Source organism: Rhizophagus irregularis, chromosome 12, assembly GCF_026210795.1.
Source record: "Rhizophagus irregularis chromosome 12, complete sequence".
NCBI lineage: Eukaryota > Fungi > Glomeromycota > Glomeromycetes > Glomerales > Glomeraceae > Rhizophagus > Rhizophagus irregularis.
Genome location: NC_089440.1, coordinates 2645889 through 2666533, shown reverse-complemented (window position 1 = coordinate 2666533; position 20645 = coordinate 2645889). Strand labels below are relative to the sequence as shown.

At 26.0% G+C, this 20645-nt stretch overlaps 5 protein-coding genes across 5 annotated transcripts; 2 read left to right on the top strand and 3 right to left on the bottom strand.

Annotated features, from left to right (window-relative positions):
* Positions 1-3231: 3231 nt before the first annotated feature.
* On the top strand, positions 3232-4557 carry OCT59_004098 (uncharacterized protein; the record flags this gene model as incomplete). Its single annotated transcript, XM_025311715.2, has 1 exon — positions 3232-4557. The coding sequence occupies one exon, from the start codon at positions 3232-3234 to the stop codon at positions 4555-4557; it is 1326 nt and encodes a 441-aa protein (XP_025168969.2).
* A 1418-nt stretch (positions 4558-5975) lies between these two features.
* On the bottom strand, positions 5976-6930 carry OCT59_004097 (uncharacterized protein). Its single transcript, XM_025332674.2, has 5 exons — positions 6891-6930; positions 6629-6829; positions 6262-6550; positions 6112-6169; positions 5976-5999 (listed from the first exon to the last, which is right to left on the bottom strand). The coding sequence occupies exons 2-5, from the start codon at positions 6807-6809 to the stop codon at positions 5979-5981; spliced, it is 549 nt and encodes a 182-aa protein (XP_025168968.2). The 5' UTR covers positions 6810-6829; positions 6891-6930; the 3' UTR covers positions 5976-5978.
* Positions 6931-10283: 3353 nt separating this feature from the next.
* Positions 10284-11309, top strand: OCT59_004096 (uncharacterized protein; the record flags this gene model as incomplete). Its single annotated transcript, XM_066148067.1, has 7 exons — positions 10284-10290; positions 10365-10427; positions 10497-10529; positions 10616-10672; positions 10747-10785; positions 11077-11087; positions 11238-11309. 7 exons carry the CDS (start codon positions 10284-10286, stop codon positions 11307-11309), a joined length of 282 nt encoding a protein of 93 aa, XP_065996704.1.
* Positions 11310-13204: 1895 nt separating this feature from the next.
* Positions 13205-17235, bottom strand: OCT59_004095 (uncharacterized protein; the record flags this gene model as incomplete). Its single annotated transcript, XM_066148066.1, has 7 exons — positions 13205-13390; positions 13470-13637; positions 13717-13867; positions 13942-14020; positions 14101-15493; positions 15625-17136; positions 17215-17235. The coding sequence occupies 7 exons, from the start codon at positions 17233-17235 to the stop codon at positions 13205-13207; spliced, it is 3510 nt and encodes a 1169-aa protein (XP_065996703.1).
* A 222-nt stretch (positions 17236-17457) lies between these two features.
* On the bottom strand, positions 17458-17883 carry OCT59_004094 (uncharacterized protein; the record flags this gene model as incomplete). The annotated part of the gene is made up of 1 exon (XM_025311713.1): positions 17458-17883. One exon carries the CDS (start codon positions 17881-17883, stop codon positions 17458-17460), a length of 426 nt encoding a protein of 141 aa, XP_025168963.1.
* Between the last annotated feature and the right edge of the window lie 2762 nt (positions 17884-20645).

The window sequence follows — 20645 nt, the reverse complement described above, 5'->3', positions numbered from 1 at the left end:
AGTATGATTATGTTATTTGAAAAATAAATATTAAAAAATGTTACGCTAAATTTATATTAATTGCTAAAATTCTTTTTTTATATTAAAAAATGTTGCTTTTAAATTAGTAATATATGATGTTAATTAGTATAGGATTCTGATATAAATATGTGGTAAACTTGAAGAATTAGGTTGGATTACTAAGTATCAGCTATCAATAATTAATAATTACACATGCACGTAATCCTCAACCTTCAATTGAAGTAAATGGTTCTATTAGGATGGTATATTTTTTATTTTATTAATAAAGAAATTAATTTGAATAAATCATCAATTATTCATTTATTATTTATGCTATATTTTAAATAGATATAACTGATTTGGGTACATTCCTAACATAGATGATAAATGTTCCAAAAACTTTTAAAGATAAATACTTTTCAAGAAAAAAATGGAAAACTTGCTTGAGTTAAAGATATAATTAATCACAACGATCATATTTTGTTCGAAATTTAATACTATTTATTTTTTTACAAATAATACTTAAATTTATCATAATTACTGTATAATAATAATATACTAATTTAATTAATGTATTTATAATTATTCTAATTAAAAAACTATAATATTTAAACAAAAAAAGTATATATTAATTTCAATTAATGATTCTTCCTGATCAAAAAAATACCTGAGAGACAAAGGGACGAAAAAAAAAATTATTAAGGGAAAAAAATAAAGAAACAACGCTTACTCGTGGCCCTGCATCAATCTAAACCTAAATAGTGATAGAATGAATTTTTTTGGTTTAAAAAAAAACCAAAAGTTAAAAATATTAAAAAAATTTTCGGTTTGAAAAAAATTTCGAATAGATCGGGCGCAGCATGTCACAGGAGTTTCATATTACAGCACGTGTTTTCATGTTATATAATTCATTCATGTGTGATAAAAGTTACATATTAGATATTATTAGGATTAAGAAAGGCATAACCAAATCAAACAAAGATATCTATTTATAAAACATCGTTAGAACAGGCAGATACTCACCAACTTCAAGAAGACGAACACGTTCAAAATCTAACTTATCTTCTCATTATAGTGGGCAATATGGTACATCATTTCATCTTGATCCTCAAGTCTATGAACTTTAGGTAAGAAGATTATTACCTTAATTTTACATTGTATTTATATTAATTTTATTATAAAGTTACCCAACTAAAGATGGTAGACCGGCAAGACTCGTAGGACCGGATTTATGGCGCAGTAAGTTCGACGTTCGGTCATTCGGTCCTATATAACCGGTCCTATATTATTAGCATGATCTTTTTTTTTTCTTTTAAGCAATTTCTTTAATCTCACTTTCACATTTTTTTAGCCAAGTAAATTTTTTGTTCTTTATGTATATAAATCTTTAGGTTATTTGGACGTCTTCTTTATTAGAAATATGGTTAAGGTGGGCTTTGTATGGCGGCTTCCACTTTTTTTTTAGTTTTAAAGTTTTTTATTTAGTTTTTAGACAGAGATAAATAATGGTTTGTAATGATTTTTGTCTTTGTATTGTTTAAATTAAACCAGTTTTTTTTTATTTTGAAAATTGGGATAGAATTCGAACCAGAGATTTTATCTTGAAGGTAAGTTCATCTAATAATGTAATTTCATTAAATAAATTATTTCCAAAAAAAAAAAAAATTTTAATAAAATATTTTTTATCTATTTTTTAGAGTTTTCCCACTTTTTCATTATCAACGTCGCATCCATGTTCGCGTTCATGTTAGATAATTCATTGGGTAAGTTCATGTGGTGGTGGCGATTATTATTTTTGGTAAAATTATATATTAAATTTTTTTTTTTGTGTAAATTAAGCTCATTATTTTACTAGTTATTGACTAATTTATAAAATCAATATTGTAAAATCGTATGAACTATAATTCTAACTACACGATCGCAATTATATAGCTTTCGCTAGTACCTGGAGTCAACACCTATTACAATTTCTAAAAGAAAACGGGAATATTCTCTCCAATCTCAGGCTAAGTTCATAGACAGATAAAGGATTATCTACTACATGACAGTTTTCATAAGTAAAATATAAATGTATAATTTTAATAATAACCATATTACGAAAATGTATCAATAGAATTTATACACCAACTTAATTTAGTCTTATAATGAAATTTCAATTTAATTAAACGGTTTTAGATATTATAATGGCGGAAAATTTTATACAAATCAAATAGTATTATTGTCTTGTCCATATTGCAGGTTAACTCAAGATCATGTGAGGAACTATTTATTGTATAATTTATTTTCATCAAACAATAATATAAAATCTGATGCCCTTTTTTTTATTTTTGTTAATTTTCCGCAGTAATATAGCGCAAGTTATTTTTTTTAGTTTCTATTTGAAACGTCAAGGGGATAGAGGCCCAATTGGGCGCCTTGGTCGTATACAAGGTTTTAGTTCTCACATACAATACTCAAGATATGAAAGGCTTTCCGCGAGCAGACGCCGCGGACTTTAGAGATATTTGCCCCGTTTATGAGAATAAGAATGACTTCTCTAACCTCTCTCTCATTACTCCAATACCTTCACGAGCTCCTGTTACACCTCCTGAACCCTTAAAGGATACGATATCTTCTCTTCCGGTGATACTACCTATTGAAAAGAAAAAAAGGACTAAACGCCCACGTTTATTAAGGCCTTCTCGTACTATAGAAAAATCTTCTTCGCCTGGGAAAAATAATCCTTTGAAGATCTCTTTTTCCAAATTTCACGTGACTTCTCCACGACGATCTGGATATAACAGGATTTATGAAATCCGACGTTCAAGAAGTTTCTTTTTTGAGTTAGATGATCATCCTCAGAACACCAATGATATTCATCTCAAGATACACACAAATGATTACCACATGAACACTAAACTGATTAGTTATAATAACACAAGTACAATTCCGAACGCCAAATACCAAATGAGTTGTATGCTCACACACTTTTTTTCCTCACAAAGAGTGCTACCACGCGGTATTCAACAAAAATATTTTAACTATATACGAGATAAATTATTGGCTCGACACTTGATGGTCTATTCACGTGATCATAGTAATATCGAAAGAAATCGTATTACGAAGACTTTTTTCTATTTTACTTATAAACGATATCGTTTTCATTTTGGGATATACACCCCTTGTCAACATGGCTTTACCCACTCATTTTCTTCAACCCCGCATATATGTAATATACCTGTTCCTTTTGTTATGTCAAAACATAGACGAGCGTGTGTTACACATCAACGACAATTCTTTAGTGAACAATTGTTTCACAAACCAAAAGATTCTGTATCTAATCCGGATGGCATAGTTAATAGTAAAGCTCTTCATGCTAATTTGATTTACGACCGATGGAAAAACCGCACCAAAAAATCAGTCTTTTCAAACAGACTAGGTATATCATATCAAGAAGCGATACACGCTAGAGATGTTCAATCTGTTTTAGAATATGGTAATAAACATATGTATAGAAAACGTCTTACTGACTTTCAGCTCAAGCAATCGAACTGTCTCAAAGTTAAGGAAAAGCAGGAAACCCGATTTCTCCGAGCATGTAGACGGGTTTTTAAAACTAAAGAGCAAAACATTCCCGACCCTAATAGGCATAGGTTACGTACAGTGCAACGATATCGTTTTTTGTTCCTAAAATCTCAATATATCAACAAACCGGTGAAACATTTGAAATATAATCACGGTTTAGTTTCAGAGGACTATGGTTTTTCTACGCCTCATTACTACAAGACAACAAATCACGCTGATTCACGCGCTGGTCGACCCGTTATTAGAGGATATAACCATTTAATTCCTGAGATATCTCCTTCTAGTGACCAACCTTGGGTTCGAGAATATGATCCCTACCCAGATATGTTTATACCCTATAAATACAGGGACATTATCCCTAAAGATCCTCTTTACACAGATACAGGAGATTACATAAGGCCTGGTTCTCGTCTATGGTTCACATATATGTGTAACCTTCATCGCAGGATCTCTTCAGCTACAACTAGCCAGGAACGTAAATATTTACTTCAATCGGAACAAGAACGTGAGAGAGAAACGAGAGAATTACTCCAAAAAGAACAAGCGATTAAAGCTGAAGCCCAATATTATGGCACCAGTGTCCACACCTTATCACGTAGAAGACATGCTAGTAAAATGCTGACAGGCAAAACCAGACACTTTCATGAGAGAATGAACTATCTCACTACCACACCTCTGAAAGGTAAAGACGCCATCAGATACGCAGAACTCAATGCGGAAATGGAATCTTTTGAATTATATTATAATAGTGGGGTTAATTTTAATGAAAGATCAAAGCAAGCCACTCGCAAGATTCGCAAAGAAAAAGAAAAGCAGAAAGTAATAACGTCAGATGACACCAAAGAGTTGGAATATCGTCCTAAAAAACGCAATACAGCGTTAGTAGCTAATAATTTTTTTCATACAGATGAAAATCGTCACAAACGGAATCGTCCGTCCGAAGTTTCAGTTGATACCACTGCCGTTGCAGGTCCTTCAAGGATTAAGTTTTAGTTTTTTTTTTACGTTTATTTTAACCAAAATTTTTTTTTTTTACAAGTAGATTTTTCTACATCTTTTTAGTTTCGTTTTATATGTAGTACTATTATGTACAAATTACGTTTACTTTTTATATACCAAACAATTTAGAATAGTGTGAATCATTCCACCTATGACAGTATTTACAGGTGGCGACCCTATGGGTTGAAAGAAAAATACGGATCATTTTATGATTGTTTTGCTATTTATAATGTGTAGATTGCCACAACTTCTTAATATTTTGTCAGTGTCCTTAATCATTTTCTTTCTTTCGGTTCATTGGTTCCTTTCTGGTAGGGGAGGGGATCATCCTGGTTCGTAGGATTTAAAGAAGTTCGGGTCCGTCCTCGGGGGGATGATAGCTAGAAGTAGGATAGCACGGTTACGTATATGTCCTGTTAATAGTCTGTCCGTCTTCACATAAAATAAATAAATAAATAAAATATAAAATCTGATATATTAATATTAAATAATTTAAGAATGAATTTATTATCAAAACTTCAAAAATATTTTGGTAAATTAATGACTTTAATTCTAAGATACTAGGAAAAATAGTAGTAGCGTTAGTTTATACTCAGTGTCTAAAATTATCCTGCGAAACTTATATTAAATAATCACATACAGATGAGCCTGAAAGTTAAAGTTTTTGATTTTAAAAAGATTTGGACTCATTTATTTGAAGTGACTTTTAAAATGAAATTCTAGTTTGAAAAATGCATAATTAATAATTGTACAAAATATTTTAAACTTCTCTATTATAACCTTATATAGAAATTTCGGTTGAATAATATATCAAATTATTTAAAATGGATTAAAATGGATTGGTATTACAGAAATGCTGACTAATCCAAATTAATGTTGGTAATGTTAAATGGTTTCAATTTTTATGGAAAATCGAATTAAATAATTTCCTATAAATATTAAATATTTTAAATATTTCAAATTATAAAAAAAAAAACTTTTAACGTCTAATATTCTTTAAGTATTGACTTTAGAATTTTTTTGTTATTTGAAGATTAATTTGTTTTTATAATTTAAGTTATAAAAAAGAACATAAAATTTAATAATTTTATCAATACAAAATATAAATGTTAATTGTTTAAAAAATAAGAGTAATTTATTTTAATAGAAGTTTGCAATAAGAAAATATACACAAGATATTTATTAAACCGAATATATATTAGATATAAATATTCCATTGATAAAATTTATTGAGCAAAACTTTATAGTAAAAATAATGCGAATACATAGTCTAATTTTAACAAATTTGTTCATTTTATACGGTAAAAAGAAAATCAGCTTTATTAAAAACTAAATAAGCTATAAATCACACATTGACGTTTTTGTTAATATTCATTGTAAATTTTATTTCCTTTTTCTTCCTTTTTTTTTGATCCTCAACAGAATGGTCGTTGGTTCTAAATTTAAATAATTTGAAAGATTAAAATATATTTAAAAATATATTACACATATAAATATAATTACTATGAACAACAAATAATTGTATGTAACAGTATGGATGTGCCATACCAGGTAATTTTTCATCACCTCTTCGTTAGATAGACGCCAGTTAAAATAACGAAAATTGCTATTTTAATAAAAATGGCTATTTAAAACAAAAATTTTTTAATTTATGAAAATTATTATGAAAAATCATGCCTGATTTCGCCATCAACGCACCACCCAATATCCAACTGCTTATCATTGAATTTAACTCTATGCATTTGAACATTTTCGATAGCATAGAATGCGGTCCATACACCATTTATGAAGATATCCATTCTCTTTTCAGTATCAGAAAGTGTGTAAGTTATATGGTACCATTTGTTTAACAAAAGTCTGTCCCCAACTGTGTTAATTCCTACATTATCATTCCAGTTACCCGTGAAACGGGGATATAATTTGGAATTATTTGCATGTAAGAAAAGTCCAGGCGTTCGTACAAGTCTTTCTCTCTCATTACCACCACCTAAATGTATTTCAAGTGTAGTCAATTTAAACGTAATTTTAAACATAAAAAAAAAAATAATCTAATAAACGTTCCTACCTTTACGAAAAATAGTGGCCCAATCAGAATAATGACTCTTAAGCTTTATTCGTAGTGTCACTGACAATTCATCATCCACCTCGGGTAATTCAACATGTTGCACTGTGATACATTGTTTTTCTTTTAATTTAATAGGTTCCGAGATAATTTCATAGAATTCTTTTACAAAAAATTTCTTCATCTTCTTTGATAGAAAACAAACTAATATTATGATAATTTAATTAATATTATAATGTTACACTAAAATGATTTTGCATATTACCTTTTCACAATAATGAAGTTGCTCATGAGTCTAGGTTTGTGGCACAGCCACCCGAAAAAATTTCTGCATTAAAAGGTTGGCATTACTTAATATAGGTGTTGTGCCCCAAGTTGACGATTGCCCCAAATCAACGATCGGCCTAAATTATCGGCCAATTTTTATAATGCCTTAAGAATTTTCAAAGCATTACTTTTCACATATAGTAATCATCGATGATTATCGTCAATTTGGGGCATATTGAGATTTGGGGCACAACATAGGTATCCGCAATGCCGATCATTTATAATTCTGCCCAAAATTGCACGTGCAGTTGTTACGAATAAAATCTTCGATACGATTTTAACATAATAATGAGTTTTTACCTGTTTTGCAAGTCTACTTTGGCAGAAAAAAATATAGCAATAAGGTATCATTAAAATTTAGCTTACAATAGGTTTTCAAACTGCTTTTTGTAATTTTTTGAATATAACAATCGTCATTAGAGACGGAATTACAATATTGCTTTATATAGAAAGAAAGACCTTTGTATTACTGATGACGTTAATGTAATTATTGTCTTTATTACCTTAATGTTTCACGAGTTTTTTCATTATGTCTGCAATAAATTTTTATTATCTATTAAAAGGTAAAATATCGACCATAAATTATCATATTTTATTATGGACAATTGAAGCTATTTCTAAATAGTTTTCATTGTATATATAAGACCTATTTGAAACATTTTGGATGCTATACAGTTATAGAATACACCAATTATATAAATATCTTGTGTGTATACGAACATAGTGATCACATGATGTGCAGTATACTTCCGGTTTTAAATTCCCACGCTAGAAAATAATTCTCTTGGTTACAAAAAGATAAAATCATAATTACACGTATTTAAAAAAAAAAGAGTTGATTTCTATTTTTGGGTTGTTGATTTATTATTTTATCTCTGTATGAAACTCAATCTATCGTGTCTTAATAGATTAATACCAAAAGTTTCTATAAATGGTCTCTAATTTTGAAATTATGTAATAAATAAATTAAACTTTAAACAAAAGGTTGTATTCCGCAATGATATTTAAAAAATAAATACAATTTACTTTCGTTTTTAAATATAATTTTCATTTTCATGTTTTTGATAAAATTTGGAATATATAACATTTATTTATTCATTTATAAAAGAAATTTTGAATAAAAAATTATCATGAAAAATTCTTACATTTTTTATTTTCATTGTACAGTAAGTATTTTACCCTTTTAATAAACAACAAGTAGAAAAAAAAATTCAAGTTCTTAAAATAACAATACTCGATCATGAATCTGTAATATTTCAAAACTTTTATCATAAATATTAACCTTAATAATAATGTTAAAAAAACTTTTTTCATTTCCAAACCTTTTATTATACAGAAAATATTGTATGTTTCATTAAAAACTTGATAATAGTAATAAAACTTTTTTTAAAAATTTTTTATTAGCAAAAGCACTTAACTTTCATTTTGTTTCAATAAATTTAACTTGAATATAAACCGTATTTGTATAATTTCGGATTAAAATTCTTCCAATTATTTTTTCGTTCAATTATTTCATTGCTTCTTAAATTAACTTCTCTTTTATTATCTTTTGTAATTATAATGAATTTCAAGCGTTTTACTTTATTGTTGACCATGTGTTATTCTGTTGTACAGGTTGCACAGGTGTACAAATTGCACAAATTCGAAATTTATGAATTTATGCACAATATATTTGCACAACAATTCGAAACTGTACACAACTTTCTCATTTTCAAAATTTCGAGACTTTTTTTTTTACAAAATTAAAAAAATCATATTATGAATGATATTTGAGAAGATGTTGTTTGGGCTGCTTTTAATAAAGCATATGCATTATGCATTATTAGATCCCAATATAAATGATTATTCGGATAAACAATATGAATCTAGAAAAAAAATTGCTCTTGCTGAATGAAAAATCAGAAATAATAAAAATGTTAAATGAAGCATATGACATTCATAAAATTATAGATAATAAAGGAACAAAAAGAATTTGTGAAAATTGTTCAAGATGAATGTTTAGCAACATTATATTTTGAACATTTGTGTTCGAAATTATTTAAAAGAAAATTTTTCAAACTGGTCATCTGAAAATAATGACATTAATGATTTAATACAAAAATGTCATATGGAAACATTTCAACCGAAAAGAATATTCTGAAATTTACACAGCAATTTGGATAGACGGAGGATATCATGAATGGGATTCTAAAGAAAAGCAATTAACAATATTTGGAGACCAATATGTAATACTTAAAGAGTTATATAATGTAAATACTAATAAAAGTTGGTTTGAAGAGGTACTGTATGTAATTAAAATGTTGTATTATTATTTTTGAAATTTGTTGACGATTTTTATATAATTTTTTTAGAGCAAATCTTATTTAACTATAAATAACAAATGGGCAGATGTAGTACAATGTTTTGGTTTAACGAAAAATCCATCAAGTGGTAATGTAATGAATAAAATGGAAATGGATTTAAGAACATATCTAAAGCAAAGTTATAATAATCTGTATGGAAAGAAAGGATACAAATTGCTTATGACATATTAGATGGGATTTACAGCATTCATAATGAAAATGTAATTCATAGAGCGAGATTTGCATTCTGGAAATCTATTGTATGGTGGTAAAATTAACCAAAGTTTCCATATTAGTGATCTTGGATTTTGTGGACCTGTTGATAAACCACTAAATAGTGTATATGGAAATCTTCCTTATATATAATTACTGAAAAAAAAACCACTTATGCATCTGATATTTATAGTATTGGTATACTTATGTGGGAAATTTCATCTGGACAACCACCCTTTATTAATTATAAGCATAATTATGATCTTGCAATGAAAATAATAACGGAATGAGACCAAAAATAGTACCAGGAATTCATTTAGAATATAAGAAATTAATGGAACAGTGTTGGGATGCTGATTCAACAAAGAGACCTAATGCTTGTACATTAATAAAAGAAGTACATAAGTTATTAAAATTTCAAAACTATCAAGATGATAGCCAAAAACAAATAATTTCCGATCAACATAAGCAATTAAGTAATTCAACTGATCCAACAAAACATAAATTATACTAGTAAAATTTATCAATTTGAAAATTTCAGTTTCCTGAACCAAAAAATGCAACAGAAGGTAGTAGTATCATTTTGAAATATATTATAATATTATATTTAATAATATATTAACATTAATATTTTTCAAATAAAAATACAAAAATAGAAGAACAAGAAGGTATATACAATAATTTATTAATATTTAACATTTAATTTTATTCTAAATATATATGTGATAATTATATAGCATTCCATAGTTAACCTTATAATTTGAACATTCCTAATAATGGTAGGTATTCTTAGCTTTAAATAAATAAATTAATATGTAATTAATTTTAATTTTATTTATTTTTTTTTATATTTTTAGTTGGTGATTTTAATAATTTAAATAATGAGAAAAATGTTAACACAGAATCAAGTGAATATAAAGGTAAATGCTTATTATTAAATTTGATATTACTTTGAATATTTAATAAAAGTTAATTAATTTATTTTAAAGTATCTGACAAATTAGAAATCAATTCAAATTATGGTAAGTGAATCATATTAGTATAATTATAGTCTTAATTATAATGTTATTTAATTAAGGTTATTTTAATAAAATAAACTTTTTTTTAGTTATGCAAGATGATCATAAAAAAGAACAAACAAAAAAGCATAGTTTGGATATAAATGGTATATTATTTTTTTTTAGTATTTTATAGCAATAGTGGAAAATAATAATTTATAATTTTGTTCTTGCTTTATAGATGATGATGATGAAAAGCAAGATGAATTAGAAATTTCTGGTAATGTATCTAAAAAATTAGGACATCCTAAAAATTTATTATTAAGTATTACTATTTTTCAAACTTTTTTTTTATATTATGAATTATATTCAATTGTTTAAACACTAAGACTAGAGTAACAAATAACTTGCAAATTTCTTAGTATGTAATTTAAATAATTTATTTATTTTTTTTTATTATTTTTTTTTTTTAAAAGAACTTTTAATAATAAATAAACTTGTAGTAGTTTTAATAAACATTGTAATTATGATTGTTGTAATAATTCTAATTTTATTTTGGAATTTGCCATAGATTTATTGTTTGTAAGTAAAAACCATGTGATTGGATGATCTACAATCACTTAGTAATTTTACCGAAAACCTAAAATAGCGGAATTTTTGAAATATTTACACAAAAAATTACTAAATATTTCCAATTTCTCTTTAATTGGCAATTGTGAGAATTATGTCCAGGCTGATGAAGAAGATCTCTTCTCTTCTGGAGTAAGCAAAACTGGGTTAACCCACAACCGATGGTCTACTTAACTCAGGTATTTTATCTATTTCAGGCCTGGTTAAGTCAAAAACAATAGACTCACATTCTCAAAAATATATTTTATTTTCATTGATCTTTCACATACTGATGTACAATCCTAGAAATATCTTCATAACCTTTGGTACACACTGATATTTTTGCGTAACATAAATTAGTGAAATGTTGTTATGATGTCCACTTAAAAAGAACGGATTATCTGTCTCCGTACAGATGGAAGATCAGAATAAAGATCTTCAAAGATAATCGCTGTACTCCTTTTAGGAGAAATTCATTTATATGTGGGATCTTACGAGGTGATCTTTTAGTAATTGTTACATCCTCATAGTACAGAGTAAATGGTTTATTCGAAATATAATTAGTACTAGGTTTGTATGAAATGTAATTGACACAGGTCGAACGCCAGATTTCAACGAAGTTTCCAGTTTTTGTGGAAATGTTATGGAAATTTTATGTAAATTGGACAAGTTTCAATTACGTATACCAAGGTTTCCATAATAGAAACCATACCGCTTTGACCAGTGTGATATCTCTTCTACAAGCGACCATTTTGGTTTATTTAGATGGTGGCCTACCATTATAACGTCATTGCATCTCATTTTGGACCAATGGACTATTGGACTATTGGACTAATTGACTTGACCATTCCAAGTCCAAATTTAATTGGACTATTGGTTTTCCATTTATTTTTAATGATTTATTTCAAATTTATTTAAATTTATTATTTTTATTAATTGTTATTTAGGCATATTATTGATTTTAACTATCTGTCTAGACATTGACAAATAGGGAGGTTCTTCCAACCCTTAAACAAAAATATGAAGTTTTCATTTAGTATTTCTATCTATAGGGAGATAGGATAATATTATTATTTTCTGCGTGCCTCTTCTGAATCTGAATAATTTTCTAGCATACTTATCCATCTTGAAACTATACTCTTCAATCATTTTTATAACATTGATTTATATTATCATCACCTTCATCAGATAATGCATTTGCATGTTAATTGGTCCAGACAATTGGACATAGTCCAAAAATATTGGACAAAAGTGAACTTATTACAAATTCCATTAGTGTCCAAATACAATTTGACTTGGAGTGGACGTTTCCAATTAGTTCAATTCCAATTGTACAAATGTTTTTCAATCGGATATTGTCCAATTCCATCATTGCTCATAATCGAAGTAATTTATCTCTAAGGAAAAAATTAACAAGCATATTAGTTTTACCTGAGTTACTCGATCCTGTCACTATTATGTGAAATGGCCACGATAGAGCAAATAGATTACCTTGACAATAATTGAGGATTTTATTTAGAGCTTTTATTATTTAAATTCTTTTTTTTTGATTTTTTTTTTAGAGAAAACATTTTTTATAATTTTTCTTATATTTTTGTTATTAATATTATTATTTATTTATTTATTTTGATTTCTTTTTTGAATTTTTTCCTATAAAGATCAATTCCAAATTTATAAATTTTTTCTTTTTCTACTAAAAATCCTAAGCCAAAGTGGCTTACAAATACATAATTAAAAAAAAAGAAATAAAATTATGTATAACAATTCACTTATAAACTTTTTACATTATAAACTTGTACATTACGTACATTCATTCATACACTTATATATATTACTTTAATATATACATTAAATAAAGAATATTATACGATAAGAGGTTTAATAGGTATTGTTTTTCTTTCTATTTTTTTTTCGTTCTTTCGCCTTTTAGGTTTGGGTCAAGGTCAGTGCTATCTAAAGTTTTAAATATTAGTTTAATTATTTTAAATTGAAGTTTATTTATAATAAATAAAATGAATTTACTAATTTTAAAATATTACAAATGAAAAAAAAATAAAACAGTTTAATTTAAAAAAATTAAAAAAAAACAGTCATAGGTGGTTAATTATATCTTTCAGCTCAAGCAAATTTTCCATTTCTTTTCTTGAAAAATATTTATCTTTAAAAGTTTCTGGAACATGTGGACAAAATTTATGAAAATTTGGTAATAAATCACCTATGTTAGGAATATAAGTTATCTCTTCTTCATTAAACCCACATCGAACATAATCTATTTGCTATAAAAAATAAATAATGATGAGTTACTAAAATCAATTTTCTTTTAAATAAAAAGTTACAAGTAAAATAGAAATATACCATATTAATAGAACCATTTATTTCAATTGAAGGTTGTACATAAACTTCTTTTACAATTATTGGAAACTGATATTCAATCCAATCTAATCCCTCAAGTTTTAACACATCTTCATATTTTAACACATGTTCATAATGTTCTAGTTCAGAATCCTTATACTGTTCAGAATTCTATAATAAATCCATATATTAATTAAAAATAACATTTTTAATAGTGAAAAAAGAGATTTTAGCAATTAATAAAACTTACAGTGCTTTTAATTATAAATTTTATAAAGCAATCTTTATTTAGTATTTCTTTAACATTTATTTTCCAAATAATTCTATAATACCGAAAATATAGCATGGGCAAATTCAAATAAAGCTCTTCATTTTTTGAACTTATTATCTTTTCTGATAAACTAAGAAATTCAAAGTTAAAATATTTACCACAATTTTTGAAAATTTTAAAATATATAATAATACATCCACTTACCTATTTATATCATTTTCTTGAAGTTGATGAAGTTTGCTATTTAAATTTACCAGATTTGATATAAAATAAACTCGTAGTCCTAAAATAATTTATTATAAATAATCAATAAGATTAATTATTAAATATTATAAGAAGTTAACAAATTAAACATTCACTTACCTTTATACATGTATTTACTAAATTCATTAACAATTCCAAATTCAGAGAGATCATTATTATTGTTGTTATTAACATTTAAATATAACCAAAAATCCATGTATTCTCGTAATAAATAAATATAAAAGATATCATCAATATGACTATGAGTTTTAGTATATAATAAGTTCAAGTCTAACATTGCTTCATGATACATTTTTAATTCTACATATACTTTGCATCTAACTAAAATTAGTAATTCACTATCTTTAATATTAGAAATTTGATTAATTTTTGTTAATATATTATTTAATTCTGTAGAATTATTTTTATTCAGCAAACATTCCAGATGAAATAGTTGAGTTTTTGCTAATATATCATTAAAATCCAATAATTCTTTACACTTTTTAAATACCATTTTAGCATTATCAATATCTTTTTTTGTATAATAAATTATACACTTGAGATAATATGCTAAACTATTTAATGGATCTAATTGTATAACTTTATCAAGATCTAATAAAACTTTATTATAATCTTGAAGAGTATAATATGCAATAGCTCTCTTATTTAAATTATGAGTATTTTCTGGATCAATAATATTTGCTTTTGTAAAATATGATATAGCTTTACTATATTGTCCTATATTACATAAAATCTCTCCATAATAACATAAAATTAAAGAATTATCCTTGTTGATATTCAGCAGTTTATCTAACTTTTCTAAAGCATTATTATAAGAATTCCACTTTACATAGTTACATGCAATATTCTTAAGACATAAATAATTATCTGGACTATTTTCTAATGCAAAATTATAACTACTATTTGCATTACCATACCTTTTATAAAATAAGTAACTATTTCCAAGTATTATATATAAGTTATTTATTTTAGCCTTATAATTTTTTGAATTTTCTAAATTATTTATTGCTTCTTCATAATTACTTTGCAAAAAAAATATTTCTCCACAAATTAAATAAGCAATAGGTCCTTTTGGTTTTAAATTAATGGCTTCTTTCAAATAAAAGTGTGCTTGTTCATAATTTTTAAGACATCTATAAATATAACCTAAAATACATCTTAAAGAATAACTTTTAGGAAAAAAATTTAAAAATTCTTTACATAATGATTCAGCTTTTTCATAATGTTTTTCATTTATTTCTTTTATAATATTTTGATATGTTGGATGTTGTTTTTTTGAAAATTTTGGAAGTATTGATGATAATGATATATTTGAATTTAATTTAATAATTGAACTTATAGATTTCTTCTTTTTAGTTAATATAAGATCAGCTTCTGAATTATTTGAATCATCACTATCATATATTTGATCTGAATTTTCTGATTTAATTGGAGGTATAATATGTCCAGATTCAGAAAATTTAGTATATAAATAGAATTTTGTGGTAAATATCTGATATCATTTTCTTCAATTTTTTCTCGACATTTAGGACATAATTTTTGTTTTAATAATTTTAAATTATTTAATGATAATATATGTTGACATTTTAAAATACATAATTGATCCTCTGGTTCACTACTAACTGGACAAGTCATTTCATTTGCTATAACATCTATAACATTAGAATTTGATGTTTGTTCTCTCTTTAAATATGAATTTTTATTTAAACTTTTTCCTTTTCCTTTTCCTTTCTTTTCTTTTCCAATATTTTCATTTGAAATTTTTAAATCTTCAAGATATTTTTCTTTAATAAATAATAATAAATTTTGAAATTTTTCTGAAAAATCTGATGATTTGTTTTCATTTAATTCTTTTATATATTGATCAAAATCATCCTCAATCATTGAAAACATTTTACTATCAATATTATGTAAATGTAATAAAATTTCAACTGCTTTAAATTGAATGAAACTACTTGGAGCTTTATTAAGTGATTCAATTGCTAAATAATAACAAAGACCATATGTAGAAGTTTGAGTAGACTTTTGAATAAGGTTTTGTGCAAGATCCAATATTCCAAACCATAAGGTATGTGGTAATGCAATAGGTTCATTTCCAGCGAGATCATTTAAAAAACTTCCAGTGTTTTTTAAAGCTTTAGTAACTTTATTTGATACTTCATCAAATTTTGTTTGAGAATCTAAAATAGATTTATTCGTTACATCAATCCATTCTCTTTCCAAAAAGCTCCAAAGATGTTCCATTAATACCAATTCACAGAATTTTTTACTAATTATCGTTTTAGTACCTTCAGACCAAGTAAAAAGATTATGTTGAATCATCAACATAATTCTCCAATCTACATAATAATTTGCTACAGGATATTTAAAACTTAAGCATTTACGTATTTGAGTAAGCATTGATAAGATTGAACAATTATCATTTGGAAGATCGACTCCTGTTGCTGATAAAACTCCTGGGGTAATATTCAATGCAGCTTTAAGTAATTCTTTAGTTCTTCGTATAATTTCTTGAAACCAAGTTTCATCATCACGCAAACTATGTAATGTGTCTCGTAAGTGGATTAACAAGAAGTCAATGTTATAATTACGCTTTTTGGTGATAATTTGATCATCTTGATTATTGCTTTGTTGATTTAATTGGTTAAAATTTGATCTAAAATTATTATCAAGTCCTATTTCAATAACTTGTGTTGTTTTACGATGAATTTCTGCAAATTTTGATAAAGAATTATAAACTTTATCTCGAAGTTCTTTACTAAGTACTATTGGCGAAAAGCATATCCGTTCTAAGACTGTTACCCAAGTTCTTAAATGTAACTCCAATATAGTCACACTTTGTTTTGCATAAAAATCGAATGGAGTCGGATCCGCCAAGGCAACTAAAGTGTCTCGAAGAATTCGAGGTGAAAATTCATTTTGTAAATTTTCAAAAAGTAATTTTAATGCATATAAATATTTTATGTCGGTCAATTCTTTAATAAGTTCTTTTGCCTTTTCATCGGGAGTTGTAAATCCATCCTCTTCTAATTTTAGAAGAATACTATTGTTGAAGAAGTTTTCATGCGAAGCCGTTTTATATGAAAAAACAGAGTCGTGAATTTCTGAAATAATATTGCTAGAAAAACTTCCGCTCTAAATATTATTAAAATTATTATAATCCCAATTATTTATTAATTAAAATATTTAATATTACTTAAAATTATAATTTACCTGACTTGAACTTCCTTCCATATTTTTTTTTTGTTGCAAAAGGAATTAAACCTCTAACGGCGTAAGATTTTTAGGATTTTCGTTTAAATGTAAGTTTGTACAACTGCAAGTTGGCGTAAATTTACATTGTAACAAGCGTCCATTCAAAATGAACTTATTTAGTATGATTTGTGCAACCAAACAGTTGCACATCATTATTCAATGATATTCATAACTAATATTGTGGCGTAGTATCAAATCCAGCTAAGATTTCAGTGTACGTAACTCTTCTATTTTTGAAGATAAGTTATTCTCAATATCTGATTCTCGAATATAGTACATCCACCTCCCTTGACTTAGCATGTAACTGCTGTCCAGTTCAGATATTTTGGATTGGAGTTGTCCTTTGAGATTAGCGATATCCATTTTGAGTTTTGAAACACTATTCGCATCAGAGCGCAATTGTTTGAACTCATCAATTACGTCTTGCATATATTCTGTAATTCGAGTTATATCATCATTTACCCTTTTCAAGTCACGCTGTAAGGTTAAGATTTCCTTTTTGGATTCTTTAACATGTATTTTATACAAGTTCTGTAATTTCTTGCATTTCTCACAAAGTTTTGTGACAGAATTGAGAGCGATGTAGAGCTTTTCTTCTAACTCTTCTTCACGTTTACTTCCTAACATATTACCTTTACCATGAAACTTCTTAGTTGTCGATCATTCTCAATTTTATCACTAGTTCCGTTATATATATATTTTACTTTATTGAAATGTTTCATTACCAAAATTTACTGGAAATCATATTTTATAATAAATTTAATTAAATATATTTTTATCCAAATCAATCATTATTGGCCAACTTTCATAAGTAACAACCTTTTAATTTTTAATAATTTAATTAGTCGAATTCTTTACAAGTAAAAAACCTGCTATTTTCAATATATAATAAAGTTCATGAATACTTTAAATTGATGCAAAGATAATTATATATAGGAAGGAAAAATAATCATTAAGGCTTTATATTATTGGATAATGCGATATATAAAGCTGTATGGCTTCTTTTTTAAAATTTATTTTATATGATTTTTTTTCTTTTCAAAATGAAGATGATGAAACGCAGTGATGTGGCGGGACAGTGTCCCACAAAATTTTAATGTCCTGTCCAAGTCCAATTTCATTTGTCCCATCCTGTCCCGTCCAAAACATTGTCCAATTTATTAATATTATATATAAATCATATATCCTCTTATAATGAATTTTTGTCCTGGACATCAACAACATCTTGTCCAAGTCCTGGACTGTCCTGTCCTGTCCCATCCAAGGACATGTCCCAGTCCCAGTCACAACACTGATGAAACGTATTAATACCATGTGATATCATTTTAATCTGGCTATTTCAAAAGTTAAATTAGTAAATTAAATAGTAAATATAATATCATTAACGAAACATATTATTAATATGCACAATACTATGAGATCATATCACTAAAAGGTTATGGATAGACGTGTGTGGTTGAAAATAATTTATATGAAAAAAAATCTTAGTTTTGTAGTAATAATCATGATAAATTAATGTATTAAAATAAATTATACCGGTGGAGTATTTATAAAAAATTCCATCGGTGTATACATAATACCGATGGTATAAATATCGTGCTACTAAATTTTCTAAGATATAGAATTCCTATGATTATTTTACTACGCAATGATTTGTTATCGGTCATATGGTTCGTTTCCTATTCACTTAATTATATAAAGACAAAATTACCGTATCCCGCCTTCTTCTTTCTTGATTTCTGCCGTGCAAAGAATGTACCTGCTCTGAAATTTGACTTTCTTAATGAATAACTTAAATCGTTGCACGTTTTTCTAAGGATCTCTTAATACGTGACATAAAGTTCATATCACTGAATCTCAAAAGGCTTATGGAAATTTCTAATAAAATAAATATACTGTAAATTAATAATTAAATGACAAAAGATCTTGATAAGTAGAAAATTGGACGCTTATGATTTTATTTAAGTAGATTCTTTATTTTTTTTTGCATTGAATAGCCAACTTCAAAAATTTTATAATTCATTTATCATTTTTTTTTAAAAAAAAGAATCTTGAAAACGTCAAAATAATTACGTCATCTACAACATGATCAACTGTTAATCATTTACTAATTTGCTAAATATCACGAATACTTTGCAATATGTAATTTCCCTACTAAAATTTTTAATACAAGGAAAAAATGCAGAATCATTAATCGAAACGTACATAAAAATAGTGAACTTATTCTATACCGTCATATATTTCGTCGACCCGAAAAAAGTTTCTATTCGTATGTTAAAACTCAATTTCTAAAAATTATTTTACAGATAACATTTCTTTTTTTTTATTTCCATTCAATGATAAGAAATTATAAATTTCAAGTCTATCTAAATTATAGTTATCTAGTAATTTAAACATCACAAGATTTATTAGTAAAGAGACGTCGTAATTTGTTCATTAAGAAAGTCAAATTTCATACGGTAATTATCTTTTATAATTAGCAGAATGAGGCAACGTCAACTGGTACTTTGTTAATACTAACTAATAATAATAATTATAGCTCATATAGAAAAAAATTTTGTTGTTATAATGTGATGATAAAATAAAATTTTTTTTTTCTTTGTAACAATATAACAGATAATAGTTTTTTTAAAAGATAATTTTTTATATATAATGATAGGCTATATAATGAAATTGTGAATATATATAAATAAATCGTAAATTCCACATAATATACTTCTTCAAAAAATGCTTGAAAGTGAAACACCTAAACAACGTAAAAAATGGTTAAGAAATAAAAATCAAAAAAATAAAGGCAAAAACATTGTATATAATGAAGTTTTTCAAAATATTTAATCACACATATTAGTTGCAAATATAATTTAGATTAATTTAATACTGTAAATATAATTCATATTATCCTAATTGTAGCTATATTGCAAATATGTCAATAATTTTATTAAATAAAAAAAATAAAAAATATATTTAATAATTTTACAAAATTATTATTCATTTTTATTATTTATTAATTTTCAAAATATTTTTTTTTTCATTGATTTAGTTGGAATAATAAAAAGAACAAATTAAAATACAGTTTTTTTATGGTTTACTTTACCGATCAGTAGTCCAATTTATGAAATCTCATTTTGGTTATACTAAATCAAATTTGTTGCTAATAATAATTTATTCGAATAAATTGTAGGTAATAAATTTCAAAAATATCAAATTTATCGCAAGTTAATCATTATAATCAATTTCTATTATTTATTTTATTTGATTTGATTTGATGATAAAAGTGGTCAATATGATAGATTACAAAGAAGAATAAGAAAAGTGATAAACTAATATCCCATGTAGTGATCTATTGATATTGCTCTATATACAGACCCTAAAATAAACTAATTCGCCAG